This window comes from Boleophthalmus pectinirostris, unplaced genomic scaffold (assembly GCF_026225935.1).
Source record: "Boleophthalmus pectinirostris isolate CB_2022bp ecotype Guang Dong unplaced genomic scaffold, ASM2622593v1 HiC_scaffold_3, whole genome shotgun sequence".
In the NCBI taxonomy this organism is placed as follows: domain Eukaryota; kingdom Metazoa; phylum Chordata; class Actinopteri; order Gobiiformes; family Gobiidae; genus Boleophthalmus; species Boleophthalmus pectinirostris.
In genome coordinates this window covers 40,112,353-40,132,406 of record NW_026571299.1, presented here as the reverse complement: position 1 = coordinate 40,132,406, position 20,054 = coordinate 40,112,353, and the positions used below count along the sequence as shown (strand labels likewise).

General features: G+C 38.7%; 2 protein-coding genes across 2 annotated transcripts in view; one reads left to right on the top strand and one right to left on the bottom strand.

The window, feature by feature from the left end:
* LOC110171178 (cadherin-4-like) overlaps positions 1–4,187 on the top strand; it is a 345,743-nt gene extending 341,556 nt beyond the window's left edge. Inside the window, 1 exon segment of the mRNA XM_020936869.2 lies at positions 3,929–4,187. Coding sequence (XP_020792528.2) covers positions 3,929–4,135 — 207 coding nt within the window. The 3' untranslated portion in view covers positions 4,136–4,187.
* LOC129411080 (uncharacterized) lies at positions 183–2,951 on the bottom strand. Its single transcript, XM_055160916.1, has 6 exons — positions 2,852–2,951; positions 2,322–2,504; positions 1,390–1,505; positions 816–879; positions 462–713; positions 183–318 (listed from the first exon to the last, which is right to left on the bottom strand). The coding sequence occupies exons 1-6, from the start codon at positions 2,891–2,893 to the stop codon at positions 283–285; spliced, it is 693 nt and encodes a 230-aa protein (XP_055016891.1). The 5' UTR covers positions 2,894–2,951; the 3' UTR covers positions 183–282.
* Positions 4,188–20,054: the final 15,867 nt, after the last annotated feature.

Here is a 20,054-nt window from a genome sequence, read left to right as displayed (position 1 = left end):
TGATTTAATCAGTGGAACCTGGATAACTGAGGAATTACACAGACTAAGTAGTGCTATGCTTCAAATGTACAATGTATCAATTTATTACAAATAATAAACAGCAAAGCATTTGTTCATAGTACACATTTAAAGGTTAATTTCATAGATTTTTTTGAAATGAACTTGGAGTTGCACAGCATTTACTTCCCTCTGAATCTTTTCCATCCACTTATTCTTATTAAGTGTTATATGTCTTCACTTGTATTTTCAGCAGTTCAAGGTCATCAAAGAATCTGAACATCTTTAGCAGAAAGTTTGTGTGGTCATCAATAAACTCCTCTGAGATGAACAAAACAAAACATCAGTCTCCATATTACTTAATGTAATAATAATAATAATAAATGTACTGCACGTTAAATTAATACTTGGTTTGGTTGAACTAACCAAAGCAAATTTATACACTTCTTTGAATTACAGCTCACCTCTATCTGCTCACATTCATCCCCCTGTCCCTGCTTGTCAGGAAGCTCCTTAATGTCTGCTGTTACATTTTCATTGTGAAGGGGGCTTGTGTCTTCCGTGTCCTCCACAAGAACTTGCTCTAAAATCATAGCCTCTGCAACTTGTCCCTCTGTGTGGTCTTCTGTGTCAATGGACGGCGCTCCGCTGGACTGGCTGTCCACAGTCATGCATGAGCGTTGCTGCTCAGTTTCTTCCAAAGATCCCTGCATTTCCTACAGCATCAGATGGACAAATAAAAACACTAGGCTATGGCAAATAAAACTCTGTTTTTATGAACAAACAGCAACCCATTGAAATTCAATTCTAGCTCTTACCATGCTGAACATTCTTGTTAGGGTTGAATCTTGAATGTTATTTATCATCATTAGTTGCTTAACTCTGAAAATATTCACATATAGTTACCACACATAAAGTCATGTTGCAATGGATTGGGGTCACATGACATTACATGTTCTGATATTTCCATTTTTCTGTAATTGTTATCTGACGGATACTAGAGATGCGCGGATGGCGGTTACAGCTGCGGACTCTGCGGATAAACCGCGGGTCGGGCGGATGACGTGACGAAAAATAATATTTTTATTAAATTCGGGCGGGTAGCGGTTTCACTACTCAAATAAAAAACTCTGAACTCGGAGCAAATGGGAGGAGACCGAGCGGATGGCGGGTCCAGTTTTGAAAACTGGTTAAAAACTGTGGTTGCAAATGGATAGCAGGCGGATGATGAGTTTTGCGATGCGGTTGCGGATGAAAAAGTAGCCCATCCGCACATCTCTAACGGGTACTAACTGATGGGGGAAAAAATATAGTATAGTTATAGTAGCATACATTCTCTATACATTTTCTTGAAGAAATATCAAATAATAATAGAACTTTAACTTCTCTCACCTCTCCATCACATTCAAGAGCAGAGCCTCGTTTCTTTTAACTTGGTCCTCCAGCTCGTTAAAGGTCAAGAGGCACCTCATGGCCAAGAATATCCAGCTTCTTCTGTCTTGATGATACTTGGAGATAAACAAAAATGACAATGACATGTCTCATTTTCAACCACATACCAATCATGGCCAGAGAGACAAGAGACTGGGACTGGGATCATAAAATCACAAATTGAGCAGTACTGTGTTTTAAGTAGCAATCATATGTTATTTTATAAATCCATTCATCACACTGGTTTCAGAATATGTTTGTGTTAAGCTACTCAGTTAGTTAGTATTAGCACTGGTTTAACAGTAACTGAGAATTCTATGCAGTGTGATGATCAGCTGTCCTAATCTCCTGTCTAATGTCCATTGTGTACGGGACATATTACGGGAGGTGGGATCCAGAATACACACTTCTCTATACTTTACAAAGCTATGTGTCTGGTCACTGTTGAATCTCCCAGAGTCCAGATGGCTGTTAGTGAGAGTTAGATTTGCCCATTTTTGATTTGTAAGGTTTTCTTGACCACATGCAAATGATTTCTTCAGTGATTCATTTAAAGCATAACTACATTATAAATATGCTTTTACTGTAATTATACCTATCTATATATAGCTAGTGGTAGACAGGGTTAGCTAGAGTCCAGTACTCACTAAACTAAGTTTATACCATGGTCAGTAAGGATTATAACGCTAACTGCCATGCATTAATACTGCATAACACACAAGTAGTCCGGCAATGGTTAAATCGCATTCTATATCACTCCTCTGCTGCCATCACCATGACAACACCGTAAACAGATGCTCAGCTGCTCTGAATGAAAGGACTAGCTTCATTTAAAGCCCTGAAATAACAGTTGAGACATTTACAGGCAGACTCCAGAGCAGGAGTGTTTGTACCTGTGTGGGCTGCATTCCCTCTTGTCCTTCCTTATCAGAAAGGGACCAACTGTCTTCAGTGTCTCCGTCTGTGTGGTCCTCTGTGTCATTGGACACTGTCTCAACCTCACTGTCCTCAGATGCACATAGCAGCCACTCTGGAGACAGTGTGTGTTCACATGGTGTGTCATCGGCCTGCATTTCCTACAACATCAAATGCACAAATGCACATGTAAAACAGTTACTTTAAGGTACTCTAGTAAAACCTGAAGTAAACAACAAGCTATGCGTGAATAATAGTGATGTGCCAAAGGATGTGTAAGAGAATAAGCTCAGTTTAGACTTGCTTGTCTAAGTTTAAATACTTACTTTCACCTTTCACATTTTGAAAATCAGGTGGACCAACTCCAGCTTTAACTAATGTTACATGCATGTTGCTGGGTTTATCTAAATTGTCAGTAGCCAGTAGGAAAAAATTTTTATGTTTACAAAAATGTTTGATATTTTCCAGACGCACTTTCTGTTTGGTAGAAACCAAAAATTGTTCTTACCATGTTTGCCATCACAACTTCTTGCTGCTGGTTGTCCTCCATAGAAACAACTAGGGTTGTCCTCAGTAGAGTTTTGTCCCAACTGAACTTCAAAATAAGGTTTGATTTTAAATGTGTTTGGGTTTAAATTAACAACCACAATCAACAATGATCTGTGTGCAGAAAGTTTTATTTTGATTTAAAGTTAGAAGCTAGAGGAACCATGATACTGTTGCTGTGGCAATTGCAGTGACCTTCTTGTGATTGTAATAAGAGCAAATTTATAATAATAATAAGTAAAAAACAAAAATATATATATATAATATATATATATATATATATATATATATATATATATATATATATATATATATATATATATATATATATATAATATATTATTATTTTATAATATTCTGTTAGTATTCATAATACTGCATTGGTCCATAGACCTTTTTTATGCAGATATGCAGATGAATAGCATGTCAAGACAATTGATAATCATTTAAACAACACATTTCAGGAGCCTGTGTGTTTATGGTCCTGTTAAGTTGTTTGATTTTCAACAAATGGTGAGAGTGACCAACTGAAAAATTGTTGGATAATGCTAGCTTGTGACTGTAAAGTTGTTTGGAAGGGACTTGTTTAACAGCATAAATCTTCTCACCTGTTGCAGTTCTTTCTGGTCAGATTAACATCACTCCCCCAGGGAATGTTGATGAAATCAGCTGCAAAGTATCAATACATGGTTCATGCATGCTCAAAAACATCAATATATATATATTCTATTTATTTCAAATTCTAGTTTGAACTACTTGGGGCTGCAGTGGACATTTACTTAGGTCTACTTAAAAAAGAGAATTAAATTAGTTAAGTACCTTAGTGGAAAGATTAGTTTTTCTACTGTCTACTTTTCACTCTTTACAGACATTCTAGTGGTCTTTTGTACTGAAGACCACAATCTGAAAAGCCCTGTGTTATGACCCCTAATACATTGACCACTCACAGAACACCATCAGTAACCTATCTCTCAAAGAGAACAGTTCCTGTAGTGACATACTATTCAGTTTGACCTCACTTTGTGTTTTGTCTGTGCAGGGTTTGCGGGCGGCGGACAATGACCCCACGGCTCCGCCCTACGACTCTCTGCTTGTGTTCGACTACGAGGGCAGCGGCTCTACGGCAGGCTCGGTCAGCTCTCTCAACTCCAGCAGCTCAGGTGACCAGGACTACGACTACCTCAATGACTGGGGCCCCCGCTTCAAGAAGCTGGCAGATCTGTACGGAGGAGGGCAGGAGGACTGAGAGCAGTGCTGGGACAGGCTGAGGAGGGGCAGCCAAGGACTACACTTCACTTCTGGGACCACGATGACCCAGGAAGGACCCTTGACATGGGCTGTTACCAGGCTTGCCTTTTCCAGCCTGTGTGTGTAGGAATTCTGCTGCAATTGTATTCTGGCTTTATACATTTCTTAGTGGCAAATTTGTAGTGTTTTTTTTTTCTTTTTTGTCTCTCCGCACTGGACCCTCCAGGGATAAATCAATGCGGTCACAAGAGATACCGGTAGTGAAATATATGCTTTCACTGCAAATAGAGAAGTCTACAGTGGTTGATGTTGCTTAAATTAGAGTATGAACTTTTATGTAACTGATTTGACCTTTTTTTTTTTCTTGGGTTTGACTCTAGCGTATGTGGTCGCTTTTATGTTCCATGCAAAAAAAAACTTGAGATGGCAATCCTCATTTACATGCTAGACCTATATTTTACTTTATTTCGACATATCCTCCACTGGGGATGAGATTAAATTGTTTAAAAATAGTTTACTAAATATGCTACGAATGAATGTCAACACAAGGAGTCAAGATGCTTCAAACCCCTCTTCAGACGGCTACCTTTGTAACTTTTGTTACTATGAACCACTCTTACGTGAATGAGGGACAACATAACTACACAAGGGGTGCATGGATGAATGAGGGACTTCATCGACAAATTCAGAATTTAAGCAATTTCAACTACTTTAGACATTCCTGCAGTGTTGTTATTGATTGTGCAGACCACTTTCTGCTTTAGTCTCAAACAGAAGAGAATGTTTTCAAATGGACTCCTCGATCTCTTTCACTATGTCGACTTGAATTTCCTTACAAACAGAAGCACTGTCGTTTTATAAAGTGCCTTTTGTGGTGTGTTTTTTGTATCCTGCTCTTCTCAGGATCGGTTACCATGTCTTAGCCCCTTCGCGCTCTTGGCTCTTCTCGGACTTGTGCGAACCCCAGGTGCTTCATCACGAGTGGGTACAGACAAAACCTGGGATCAAATTTACATGTGGCCCATAAGAAGCCAGCCCATGTTGACAGGGGCATCAACCCTCTTCTATGGACCTGTTCCATCGTGACTTTAAACATGCAACGCTTGGCTACATTTTTATAACATTCAAGTCTTTTCTTTTTTTCTAATTTTGTGGAGAACGGCGATTCCTATATGGACTTTTTAAAGCCATCATGAAGAGACTTGCCTGAACATTTATCTCCATGTAATTATGTAGGCATGATCTGACTATAGCCAGACAGAAGAAGAGATTAGGAGGAATATGAAATCTTGGACGCCTTTAATTGAACATTCCCATTTTTTATAATCCGCCACAAAACTATTAAAAAGGTGCATGATTTTGTTTTTCCTCAAACTGTTTTAACACTTGTTACTATGTGGTGAGAATGTGAAACTAGTCAGCGGGAACCATATGAATATACTCTGTACAAAGACACTGGGTAAATAAAAATACTGTAAGATACCTATTTTTTGAAGTATTGATGACATAAACGTTGCTGCTCTTTTTTTCTGCCACTCCATTCCATTACCAGAGGGTTACTTTAATTCATTGTATTTTATCGTTTTTATTTGTTATTTTGAACAGTTTTTTTTTTTCTTCACACATTCTTACATTTATCCCTGACATGTCCTGCCATAGTGAGTTTGTACTGCTTGCTAGCAGTACAGTGATTACTTCGTTATTAGTGTAAAGAAACCATTTGATTAATTCATCTAGAAACTGGATGTGTGGTTTAGAAAATAAACAAGACCAGACTGAACTCATGCATTTTTTTTTATTCTAGAAAAGAGCCACAGGGGGATTGTTAAGAAGACCTACTGCACTTGTGTTTGCTATATAGTTATATTCTATGACATCTGTGGATCATTATGTTATAATTTGCACCTTTTAAATCCCAATATTCATCTAAAAGGACTGCTGTACCCAGTGGGAGCTGACGTTGCTGTACAACAAAGAGCCGTTTAGATGTCAGCATCTCCTACAAACTACTGCAAATCACACTAACAAGTAGCAGATATTTTATTCATTTATAGTAAAAGGACAATGCTGCTTAATCCTACGTGTATCATCAATTAAGAACATAAAATTGAAGAACTAAGTAAGTAAGCAGTGGGTGTACACTGAAAATGGGGATAGACTGACTATATGGTGTTTTGAAAATAAGCAATTAATGATAACTCAAACATGCACAAATCACTCCAGATACAACTTTGAGAGGGTAAATGAGAAGTGGAAACAGCTATAACATGGTTAAAAGCTCTGAAATGTCAATATTGCCTATTTGCATAATAGGTCTGCTTTAAGATTTTCCTCTACCTCTTCAATATATGTTGTTCAGATTTTCAAAACATCCAGTTGTACCTAATTGGTAGTGCAAGTATTTTCTGTTACAACTTATTTAGAAGTTTAACAACAAAACTGCAGTGTTGGCATACCCCAAAAGGATTCCTGAAAAAGTTAACTGCTCTTGGTATGACTATGATGTATTTCCATCTACTACAAATATATATATATATATATATATATATATATATATATATATATATATATATATATATATATATATATATATATAAGATGGGAAAATTTCAATAGAGAGGGAGGTTGTTTTGGCAAACTCAGCTGCGCTGTTTGTCAGAACTTAAGATGGAGACTTCACATGAACACAGTGTGACGCTACCTGAAAACTGAGAGATTACATAGACATTACAGTAAGAAATTGAAAATATGGATTCCTAAGAATGTATATATATATATATATATATATATATATATATATATATATATATATATATATATATATATATATATATATATATGCAAAGCAAGTTCTATTGCTTACAAACAACACATTGCTGCCTGCCTGATGTCCTTAAACTTTGTGTTTATCCTACAATTTGAACAACAGTACAGACTTGTTGTGGTCTGATGTAACAATCACATTCAAACTAACCACAAATCAATGAACGTTCTTCCAAAAGAAAAAAAAACTGCCAGTAGCAGTTTTTGCTACTGGCTTTCTTGCACAGTAACACTTATTTTTATTCAAATAATTTTTGTTAAACCAACTGCATGTGCTGCTTACAGTTTCTTTTCAAACTTTGACACATTTCTCTTTTGAAAATTGACATTTGCAAAAAAGAAAAAAAAATTACCATCAAAACTCTCAGACTTTGGTCATGTTTTGGTCACAACTTTGCAGCTCTGAAGCCTTAGGCCTGCTCTCTGTGACCACAGAGACTCACTGCTTTGGTGCAGTCCTCAAAGGAGTTCACTCTTGATATATGAATTTGTGTCTAGAAAAGTTGTCTAGAAACCTGTCTATTTTATTATTGCAAAATAAATCAGTATCTGGTAATAAAATAAAATTTAAAAAAATATGCTGAAGAAAATTGATGATGGAATAGCTAATCCATCCACACTACTTTTGTAATGCATGTGTTCATTACATAAAGACAAAAGACACTTACATCTCACTAGATATACTGTATGTAGTAGGTCTCTACACTAGAATATTCATATAGTTTGTGCTGAGGCCTTTTTCCCTGTTTGGTGTGAAATCCTTTTCTGTTAGATTTTAGGAGCTCATAAATTGGAGTTTTTTGCTGTTACATTTGAGTTTCTATATTAGAAGGGACAGTTTGGACCTACATCCTTTAGACCGAAGAACAGGTCTTTAGAATTAACAAATAAGGTGAATTCAGTGATCATGTCTTTGAATGAGAGCCGAGTACTGTGTGAACTCATGAGAAATGTTCCAAACGTTGTGACCACCTGTGCCCCTGTTCACATAAATGTTTGAATCAAGGGATCAAAAAAAAAAAAAAGTGGAAGAAAATGTGATAAAACAAGCCCGCGGTTTCGCTGATTGGTTTACTCATGACAGTTCCTTAAAAAAAGTTGTACCAGACTTCTCGGTATGCAATTAACCTGAACTGACTCAATTCCTGCAATCAACACATTAAAAGTGTTGTCAAGGCCTCCTTCCTGTGCATGTTTCTCAAATGCTTATGTAGTGCTCGCTGTTCTTAATCTGAATAATTGCCTTTCCTCCTCTTCAACAGCCTAATCAGACTTCTGTGGGTACAAGTCTCTTCTGGGATTGAAGCAGTTAATCTTTGACCTTATTGTTTGCATATCACTTCATTTTCTTCTTGAAATGGAGTATGAGCTGGGTCTCGTAGCAATGCACAGTCTCTTCCTGTGATTTCAATTAGTCAGCTGAAGAGCCAGAAGAAGAGCCACTGGGGACTGAATAGGGACTTAATCCACTTCGCCTGTGTGTCTATCAATTAGCCACACCATTAATCCCTGTGGCGTAATCTGGCCTTTAATGAGACGCCCCGAGAGCAGGCCGTGGCTAGAAAAATGTGGCAATGGCAAGATGCAGGTTGGACATAGCCACAGTAAGGATAGGGCAAAACATAAAAAAAAACACTCTCCAAGGGTTATCTATAAAGGAGCCATCTGAATTTAGCACCAGCGAGATTTCATCCGGAGCCTTTTATATAGTTAATAAAAGCTGATGTGATTTTTACCGTTAATCAACGCAGGAATGTCCCTCCGTAACGAGAATACCTAGCATTAAACCTTAGTTAACCTTTAGTCCAGTAATGAGCTCCGGTGTGGACTTGGCACCACCGTAGAGCCGTGTTAATAAAGGAAGTCATCAGCAGGACCGGGCTCCACAGCTGAAATAATCATGCGCGTGGTGAAAAGCCAGCGTGGTCAGAGGCAGGCTGCACGTAAGCACATTAGCTTCATGGAGGAACACTTTGGCTCTAATTGGAATGGGCCCAGTTAGCGGTGCGGTGCGGTGAGCAGAATATGGTGTTAACAGCAGAGTCGCTATTTTTTATTGTTGATTTTTATTCATTAATTTTATTGTGCTTGTTGTCTCAGGGGGTGGAGGGTACTGGAGTCATCAGAATAACCGTGTGCCCCACTGGATCCACCACAGCAGGGAGTTCAAAGTGCACTGAATACTTTTCAGGGGGAAGGTCCCTCACCTGCTTGTTTCTGTGGAGATGTTATCGTTCTGCCTGGAATGTTCCACAGTATGATATTAAACAGCTCTACCTTACATAGTGATTTTATGGCTCAAAAGAGAGCTGTGGGCAGAGGTGGGGACTTGCGAGTCGTGATTTGAACTGTTATGGCCCTAGGCCTTAGTTCTAATATTTTTGCCGAGTTCTCTTGATTCCTGCTGCAGGAGCCCTGGTCTGTGATTGGTGGGGCAAGTCCACGCCCACCTCACCTGCAGCTACCGCCCCCTATTTAAGGAGATTACCTGCACCTGTTCGGGGCTGCTGGCCTTGGGGGCCAGTCTGCCATTTTGTGTGTGTTTAGTTTAGTTCTGTCTTGTGCCTTTTTTGATTTGGTCTCTCGATTCTGTTAGTGGGCTTATGTGGTTTAATTTGGGGAACTTGTTTAGTGTGTGTCCCTTAATTTTACCACTTTTTTGTGTAAGCCTGCATGATCCCTTTTGTGGCACAAAACACTGTTTATTCTGTTGTTCTGTTTCTTAGTTTAGGTTATTTTCTGTATATTTTTAGTCTTTTGTTAATTTACCCTTTACCTTCCTGTTAATTAAACATTATTTAATTTATTCCATTTTACATCTTGGTTTTATTTTTGTTACTTCCCTCACCCCAACGAGCTGGGTCGTAACAGAGACAGACTTGAGTCACTATTTTTAGGACTTGATAAAATAGACTAAGACTTGGGACTTGAGGTCTGTGATTTCAGAAGACTTGGTGCTTCTAAAAAAAAATTTGTTTTTAGAAAATACTTTTCTCTTGACACTTGCAGTGCTTGATTTTACAAAAACAAACTGGAACACTCCTACTTCTCTGTTACTTTAGATGTAACTGAAGTACTGTGGTATCCTCAAATGTACTACAGTAATATACAGTACAATACCTAGGGAACTACACAGAACATGATCCTTCATGACAAAATAACTATTATTTAGCACTTTTTAAAATCTGATTTCTATCTATCCTGACCATAATGATTCACACTAAGATCTTGTAAAAAATTGCATTTCTGCAACTCTTATATAAATACTTATAAATATACCATGACTTTTTAAGTAAATTTTTTTTTTAATTCATATAAATTGTATATTGACTTGAAATGACTTGAAACTCAAAACAAATGACTTGGATTTATGGGCCAGTGACTTGAGACTCGACTTGGATTGCCTATCTTTGATTTGGGACTTGACTTGGACTTGAGGTCAAAAACTTGAGACTTGCAAAACAACGACTTGGTTTGACCTCTGGTTATGGGATTGACCTGTATCTTGGTCTGGTTTGGTCTCCATGAAGATAGAAAGGTTTAATACCATACTGTGAAACATTCCAGACAAAGCAATAATCATCTCCACAGAGAAAAGCATCTGACAGACCTTTCACCAGAAAAGTTACACAATGCACATTTAAAGGCACTGAGCTCACATAGGTGCCCATAGATTATATACACTACAATTCTATCTAATCGGTAACATTGCAGGTGCACCACGCATGTTCTGACCAGACTAAGAATATATAGAACCTCACAGCAGGCAAGAGAGTCAATCCATGTGTCGAACAGTTATTAAAGCAACTGAACTACTCATGGACCATTTGGGCTTTATTTATAACCAGAATGGCTGTGTGTTATGCAATTTCATTTGAAGCTTAGAGAAAATGTCTGCAGAATGCTTTCACTTTGCACTTGAATGTGAATAATATTTCTGATGTCTGAAATCAAAACTATAAAGCCGTGAGGTGTCTCAGGACAGGTGTCAAACTGAAGAGTAAAAAAGGAGTATATGTCTGAACTGTATAAAAATCTTTGCAAGTGTTATTTCTGAAGTTGCCGTACACAGAGTTTTGCAGAGGGGTCTTGACCCTGTGAGAATCGTTTGCTACTTTTATCATTATTGTATTGAGCTACAAGTCTGATTCAAACTCTGGGTCGTAGTAGGGTTCAAGAATGTTATGTATCCTTTTTAAACAATAAAAACATAAGGGCTATAAGGTCTGTATTAGTAGATAGTATAGCAGTTTACAATGAACACAGTGTAAAATAATGATCTGCATAGCCTGTCATAGAGAAATGCCAAGAAAGCATTAAAAGGTGAACTGCATAACTTTACTGGTAAAGGGTCCAAAACCTCTGTGCATCTATGTCAATGTTAAAGTTTTGGGTTGTAATATTGTAGTACAGTATGGAAATAAATTGCTGATGTTTCTTCATGAACACATCCGTAGTTTATTACATCAGCAGGCCAATTTATAGGTAAGATCTGTGTAGAGACAATCCCAGCAGCTGTAAAAATACTTGTTTTCCAGGTGTTGTTTCAATTAAAAAAACTGTAACGAGATAAATACCTGATATTTTAATGCTATACTGCAGAGGTGGGAAGTTGCAAGTTGTGACTTGGACTCGGGTCAGATTTGAGTCACTATTTTTAAGACTTGAATCTTAATATGATAAAATGGACCAAGACTTGGGACTTGAGAAGACTAGAGAAGCACTTTTAAATCTGAATTATTCCTATTCTGACCATAATGATTCACACTCAGATCTTGTCAAAACTTTTAAAAAGAAAAAAAAAAAATACATTTCTACAATTCTTACATACTCTATAAATACTCATATATAAATATATTATGATTTTTTTAAGTACAGTTTATCTTAAAAGTCATATAAATTGCAAAAATCTAAGATATATTTGGTACTTTTTTGATTTAAAGACTTGAAATGATTTGAAGTTCAAAACAGACGACATGGACTTGACTTGGACTTATGGGCCAGTGACTCGAGACTCGACTTGGACTTGCCTGTATTTGACTTGGGACTTGACTCAGACTTGAGGTCAAAGACTTGAGACTTACTTCAGACTTGCAAAACAACACCTCAGCTATACTGTGTAATATTTTTAGCCAAAGCAATAAAATCGCCATGGTGACAAACCAGAAAAATTACACAGTGCACCTTTAAGTAATCAGATGTGTTGTGTGGTTCCTCTAAAGTGATAGCATGGCACATGATGAATGACTCAAAAGCTAATTAGCCTCATTAACCCTCTCAGGCTCAAATTTAATTTTAGTAACAGGAGACCTTCACATCCAGTGTGTTCTGGGATGTTGCAGATTTGCAGCATTGGTCCGGTGTGGTAAATTAACACTGAAGACTGAAAATGATATAAACACTAACTTTATTTGTATATCACTTTTCATAACAATGAAAACATAAAGCAGAGTGTAACAGCTTTACAGTGGCAGAACAACATCACTTTTTCATGTGGTTCTGCAAGAAACAATTTTTATCCTTTTGTAAACAACAAAAGTACTTTGCACTTCTAGCAGGTCGTTTGTGTGTAGTCATTCTTACACAGTCTGCATCGTCCACGTTTATCAGCATGGATGGAAAAAAAAGGCTCCTGAGTAAAAAAAGCTCATAAAATATGGATTTGGAGTAAGTAGGAAATTGGCATTTAGCTGCTGTAAATCTGCAATGCCTGCCTGGAGAGGGTTAATATGTATTTATTTTACTTATTCTTAGGTCATTTGCTTTCGGTATAAATTTGAGTGGACGGTAGTGGTTCTTTGATTCCTTCCTCCATCACAACCGTCTTCTATTGGTGCTGCTTCCCTTAACAGATGGACATAGTGGGAGAGCAAAGTAAACCCCAGTCTTTCTCTTTGATAAATGCCGTTTGGACTTGGGGTGTGTTGCTGCCGTGTGTATTGTAAATAAAGTTCCGTCTTCAAACATGTCCTGGCTGGGCTATTTTCATTTCCTTTCTGTATCTCTGTAGCGAGTCTGCCCGGGCCCATGCTGAGACTCTAAAGTGAAATACACTAGTTGCGATGCCCACTGCGTGATCACATAGTTAAGTATTAGGGTTTTCTTTCTGAGCCTGGACTATACTGCTTTTGTGCTGACACCACTCGGAGCCTATTGCATGCTATTTCAGGAGCTGTCGAAAAATGAGAACAAAGCCAGCGGGGTAAATAAATGTCCCCGGCAGCACTCTGGGGAGAGAGGATGCACTGTTTAACGACCAGCCATTTGCGATATGGATGAGTGGCCTATAGAAGGAGCTGTGCAATTACCATGACACAGGATTCATCAGCACCGAGCAGTCAATGTAGTCAGGAGGGAGCTGGCGGTGCACTCACTGCATCGCTCACTAAAGCAATATAGTCTATATTTGAATATGTTTGGTGGGATTTGTTTTGTTTTTTGGTTTTTTTAACTATTATGCAATGCAAAAGCAGACAGTCAAACCAGAACTCAGGGCCGTAGAGAGAAATTTCAGGGCCTGGTGGCAAATTTGGGGGCCCAGATGTCTACATGTCTCTGAAAAAGATTTGAATAATACAGCTATCTGAGTGTGAAGAGAGAGGTGTTTTGTAATTTTCTGTTTTCTTTCTTTCTTTTTTTGTTATGTATAATTTTAAATTTGAAAAAAAAAAAAAAAAACTTTCAGCATTATCTACCTGACCTGCAGTACAGAAACAATTATTTGACTTAAAGGTCCACTGTGTAACTTTTCTAGTGGAGATGTCCACTGTCTATTTACCTGAATGTAGATACTATTGCTTTGCCTGGAATGTTCCACAGTAAGGCTTTAAACTTACCTACTGCCAGTGTTGGGAAGGTGACTTTTAAAATGTATTCCCCTACAGATTACAGATTACATACTCCAGAATGTAGTTTGTAACGTAATCCATTAAATTACTTAAAGTGAGTAACGTAATCTGAATACTTTGGATTACTTGATTATTGACTTGAAAGACGAGGATATCGTAACATAAGATGTTTTGTCTACTAAAAGAAAATAAAAAAGCCCGGACTTTACTTAACCTTATTAAAAATATTATTGATAGAAGAGGAGACACATCCACACAGCATGATTTAGACCTGGTTTAGATCTAGTTTAGACCTGTTTTAGTCCTGGTTTAGTCCTGGTTTAGATCTAGTTTAGACCTGTTTTAGTCCTGGTAGAGACCTGGTTTAGTCCTGGTTTAGATCTAGTTTAGACCTGGTTTAGTTTCCGGCAATGAGTGGAATTACCAAAAAATAAAATAAAATAGGGGGATATAGCCCAAAATGTGAAAACAGGAAAATACCGGCATGCAATCCATGTATTTCAACAAAGTAACTGTAATCCAATTACTACTCATAGAAACAGTAACTGTAACCAAATACAGTTACTCTGATTACGTAACTCCGGTACATGTAATCTGTTACTCCCCAACACTGACTACTGCACATTTATTTAATTACAGGTGTTGTTTTTGCTGTAAATTACCTTGAAAAATAGATATTCTTGCTGTGAAGATCGCCTCTTCACTTCGCCTGCTGACGTCTGACATGTCCTCATAGAGATATACAAGTTTACTGCAATACTGTGGGACATTCTTAGCAAAGCAATAACATAGGCTGTGTTCAGACTGCAGGGCTTAAAGGTTGTATGGAGGATTTTTTTCGTTTCAAGTTGTCAATGATAGATTATAGAGATGCAGTAGCCTTGTAATTATGATGACCAAAAAAAAGAGAATAAAAACTCATCAACTCTGGACGTGGTGGGACTAAACATTTGCCAATAGATAACGACACTGCCTCGTTATCTGTGAGCTGACAGGCTGTCAATCAAACTCCCTACGTTTCTAGCGTAACTGACTTGCCTGCGCGCCGCCGGTACGTGGTTTACGTACGTCTGTCACACAGTCCACAGACTCACAGACGCACAGACGCTGTTTACTCCACCAACGCAACAGTTCTTAGCGGCTTTTTTGACCTATATCTTCCTCGCAGTTTGCACAAAGTTTGTTGCAATGGCAGACAAGAATCCAGGAGCAGTTCGCCCCAAAACAAAGTCCGTTTTTGAGGTCGCTGAAAGAAGAAGACAAGGGGAAAAGCAGTGAAGCCAAACTAAGGTGATTCTTGAAGATTCATTCCAGCGATGGCGCGACTGAAGCAGACGCAGGGTCTAAAGACTGACGCACTGGTCCACAAATGACTCCTGGACAGGAAACTTCTGCTTATTATGAAAACGTACTTTATTTCCAAGAGCGAGACAAACGTTTTTCAGGACACGAATGCGATATCCTATGTCTGAAAACGTAATTTTCAAGGCAAAGAAAGAGTCCGCTTGCAGCTGCGTGTTGTAGTTGTAGCTAGTTCATTCGCAAGGAATCTCCGCGCACCCTTCTCTGCACCCCTCTGTGCTCCTCTCCCGGCTGCCCGTTCCGCTCTTCTCCCTGCTCCTTACGGAATCTCCGCGCACCGCTCCCCTCTCCCCTCCCCTCTCCTCGCTCCCCGCTCCGCTCTTCTCCCTGCTCCTCACCTCTTCTCCCTGCAAGAAATATCCCCCCCCCCCCCCCATTGAGCACCTGGAGATTTTAAAGTTCCTCTTGTACCAGAGCCAGAACATGAACAACTTACTTGTTTTAAAGAGGAGATTGAGAAGGAGAAGGACAAGGTTTTGACCGTGCTGTTTTGTGGGGCAGCGGCAGCGACGTCCGTAGAAAGGAACGTGTGGATGTGGAGACGGAGCCAAGAGTGGTGAGTGGTGATGTGCTTCACTTCAGTGACATGGAGTTCATGAACAATTTTCACTTACTTCAGCGCAGAATAGTGACGTTTGTGGCTTGTTAATAACGTGTAGGTGGATGAATGCACTTTGGCCGTTCAGACTGAAGTCGCATGTCAAAAGATCAGATATGTATCAGTTTCAGGAGCACATATCCAAGTGGCCTGGGTCACATTTGAAAAAATCGGATCTGTGTCATTCAGACTGTCATTAAAAGATCAGATACAGGTCACATAGGGGCCAAAAAATCGGATTTGGGTCACTTCAGGCTGCAGTCTGAACGCAGCCATATTTATGTAGACAAGCAGGTGAAGTTAGAGAAAAATGCACCTTTAGGATGATTTAAAGGTTCCACAGTACTGCATGAAGCATATCTCTATGGAGAGGCAGTAACATCAGCAGACCAAGACATGGTTTAGGGTTAATAATGTATATTTTTTCCATTTCCATTTTTTATTAATTTATGAATGCAAACTGAGATTAATGCAACACTGTGGAACATTGCAAGCAAAGCAATAGCATGGAGATAAGCATGTGGCCGACCAGAAAAGATCATAGTGTACCTTTCAACTATCTTATTTTCTCATAAGAATAAATAAGAGTGACAAATAAAGGATGCTGCGTTACACTTCAGACGCGTTCATCTTCTATTACTTAATTATCTGTCTCATAACAATATATTGTATGTTTTTCTCAAGTAGTTTTTTATGTGTGTTTACTTAATAATTTATGTTCCTTCATAACAGCAAAACGTCGCCATAATGTTTGTCATGAGCCACTTTAAAGCAGCATCAGAAATTTATGAGGCTCCAAATGGCCACGCAGGGAGTCTCATTAATCGCACTTACATACACTTTATTCTGCCACTTGAACTTGTGGCTTGTTTTTGCTTGACATGGTGCTTTGTGTCACTACTGTCACCTTAACATTTCATGCTTTTTGACAAGTACAGCTGATCTCTTCCTGCATCCTGCCAAAGTGTATTTATAAGTGTTTGTTTTCATCTGCTTTAGCTCCCATGGTCTCAAAATGATTTAATGCAAGAGTGCAAGTAGGGTATCCTAGTTGCTCCCTGCAGCGTTGAGGTTTAATCAGTGGCGTATAATTCCTCACCTAGGTTAAGCCTTCCCTAGGACACTGTGCTATGAGAAGCTTCCTTCTCTCCTAAACCACTCACACAGTGTCCTACAGGCACAGCAGCTCTGTTTACTATGCATAGGGCTTGTTATGAATAAATAATTACTCAGTCAGCACACATGTAGGGAAATAAAACAGTAATAGGAATAACAGTGCATCTGCTGTTTGTCTGACTGGAGGTTGAGAAGAATCAGCTGTATCTATGAAGCTTCTCATGACTAACAGATAGAAGATAGATAGACAGAAGACCAACTTCCAAGCTTTTAATCAAGTTTTCCTCATCATTATCTTACTCTGGATTGTATTTTGATTGATTTGTGAGTGCTGCATTTGAGGCGTAAGTGCTCTGAAAATGTCAATTTCCCACCCACTGCCCTGTACTCACTTGCATCTACTTCTGTCTTTTGTGAAGGTCCTATTTTACACAAAATGTTCTCCTGTGAGCTTTTAGCCATGTTACAATGTTGTTACTTCCTCAAAACTATACTTGAAGTTGTGTTTTATATCATTCACACATTTCTGAGTAATCCTTTTATTAGTCTGTATACATCTCTAAAGCTCAAAATGCTCTGTTCCACCATGTGATATCATGGAGAGGTAGTTTTAAAATAAAACAGTTCCTTTTACCTTTAGTACAGTAGAGCTTGGCTATTCCTGGGCTAAAATGGTCCAAATTATTCTAGTGTAGCTGTATGGAACACTTCCTGTATTCCCACATGACATCAGAAGGTAGAGCAGAGTATTTTCTCAGTCCTCAATCTTCCAGATTTGGCTTTGTTGTAATATGTATTAAAAGAGAACAGGATAAGAGGCTGATAATCACATGCGATCCAACCTGAACCCATAAAGTCAAGGCGAGCTGTGTATTTTTGTTCATGAGTGATTTTTTTATTGGATCAGCAGTTGGTATTTTGGCACATTCTAAAGATGCTCCAGCATATTTAGTGTATGGTTTGTCTTTATATACAAGACTTATTTACAAATGTAGCTGCCGGTGTCCTGCCTTCTGAAATTGCCTTCTGTAGGGCTCCATTAAAGAGGGCAACAGACTATTAACCCCTGTGTCAATACCTTGGCCGCTCAGCCAGGCTTACAACACCATTTCTACTGCTATGACAAACACACAGCCAGGCCTTAGTTCAGCCTCTGTCTCACCACGTATACTTCCACTCACCCAGGTTCTACTACTGTCAGCACTCACCCCGCTGGGACAAGGACACAGCGCCCAAATGGAGCTGTGAAAAGTTGAAGAGTAATAAAGCGATGTCGCATGGGAGCAAATCAGTCTTTTGTTTCAACATAAAAGTGAGCTGGTGCTTTTTAATGGGTTGTAAAAGGCAGCGACTGAAACGTAGCGTGCACACATCACTACATCCAAATCCCACTCCCAGTCTCATCCCTCTGAGGACTCATTCGTTCAGAAGCGCAGGGCCTTAATCAACAATATGCAAAGAGGCGTAGAAAGGGATAAAATTAATTAACGGACTTTTTAGTATTGCATTTGTCTCACAGCGGGAATAGAGGGGGGATTATGAATGGGGAGCCTGGGTTTTTACCAGTTTTGTGAAGTAATATCAGAAACATGTGGCTGACTTATTTTCATATTGCTTTATTGATATCCAGTCTTGTTCAATGATTCAGCATTTTTTGTATAACCTGTAGGATTGGATTTTACAGTCCAAATGGCATTACAAATTTCTGGAATTCCTATAGATTAAAAATGAGCTAAGGGGCAGGATAGAATTCAGCACTTTAATTGCCAATCCAGATGTTTTATTTATGGCTTTCATTATATTACTGGGCCAATCCACTCGAAAACAATGGACCTAAATAAATGTCCTAACAGCACATATGAACTTATAAAGTGCTTAAAGGGCCCATACTCTGTTTTCTGATCTCTGTTACAATCTTGTTTCCTGATCAAAAACATAACTGGTGTTGTGTTTTGTTTCATTCACACATGTTTAACACACAAGCCCTGCATATTTAGGCTTTTTACTCTCAGTCAGAAAACACTTTTCCACTGTGTGATGTCATGTGGAATGAAGTGCCTTAATGTGTTTTTAACTTCCGTACATCTTCACCAGAATCATCTGGATAATTTCAGCCCTCAATTTGCCAATTTCTACTGAACTAAATATAAAGTGAGCTGTTAACTCAAATACTACCGCTTCATGAAATCACAAGGTGAAACAGAGCATTTAGAGCTTTGGAGATGTTGACAGATGAATAATGCAGGATTACTCAGACATGTATGAATGAAACAAAACACAATTTCAGGTATGTTTTTGGTGAAGTAACAACATTCTAATATGGATAAAAGCTCAAAAGTGTTAACTTTCTGTAATATAGGACCTTTAAATATCACTATAATATGGAAGTTTGTCCTTTCCATCTGCCATCAAATCAAATCAAACTTAATTTATAGAGCGCTTTTCATACAAAAATGCAACACAAAGCGCTTATTGCCTTTGCCTCACATGCATGTTTTGGCAATAATATATATGATATAACACTGTAGTATCTAAATGATAAATGTTAAATAATGTATACTATAAAGAGAAGACATATTTCAGTTGGTAACTGCTCAGGGGGAACAGGTGTGTAGTTGAGTTTTTGCCTATGCAGGACTAAATGAGAGTGTATGGCTGCCGTGATCTTTTAAATTAATGAGAAACACCGGCATTATGTAAACTCACCTCGGGGCCCCAGCACAAGTGACAACACAGAATGTCAAATTAATAGGCACTCCTTTAATAGTATGGCGCAAAAGTGTGATGCTGCTCCCCCCTGGCAGGCTTGTGGTGTTTACCCATCAACCCTCAGGTGCACCGAGCTGAGGTGTCGCCATGGCAACCTGCTTCACCGACCCTCCCTTTCCGTTGTTGTCGCTCCGCCGTTGGCACTCAAGTGGGAGCTTATGTGGACTTAACGGTGAAAGAGCAGCAGTGTTGAGGAGTGGAAGGGGGGATTACCAGCAAAAATATTAGATCTGGAAACGGCACGAGGAGGTGAGGCCATTCCTGCATCCACATACTCCGACAGGAAATGTTGGATATTCTCTGGTTTATATCGACCGTTACTCCTGCAGGCTTACATGAGCCAGGTAATATCGCAGTGTGAACTGTGCAGTGCAGGTACACGACTGTAAGCCAAGTACTGA

Bases quoted from the DNA above. Each gene is read 5' to 3' on its own strand.
- LOC129411080 (XM_055160916.1), bottom strand. From the start codon at position 2,893: ATGGAGGACAACCAGCAGCAAGAAGTTGTGATGGCAAACATG. The intron at 1,506-2,321 runs GTACAAACACTC...TTTATCTCCAAG, and splicing joins AGGGAATGCAGCCCACACAG to TATCATCAAGACAGAAGAAG. The intron at 319-461 runs GTGAGCTGTAAT...TGTTCATCTCAG, and splicing joins ATGAATGTGAGCAGATAGAG to AGGAGTTTATTGATGACCAC.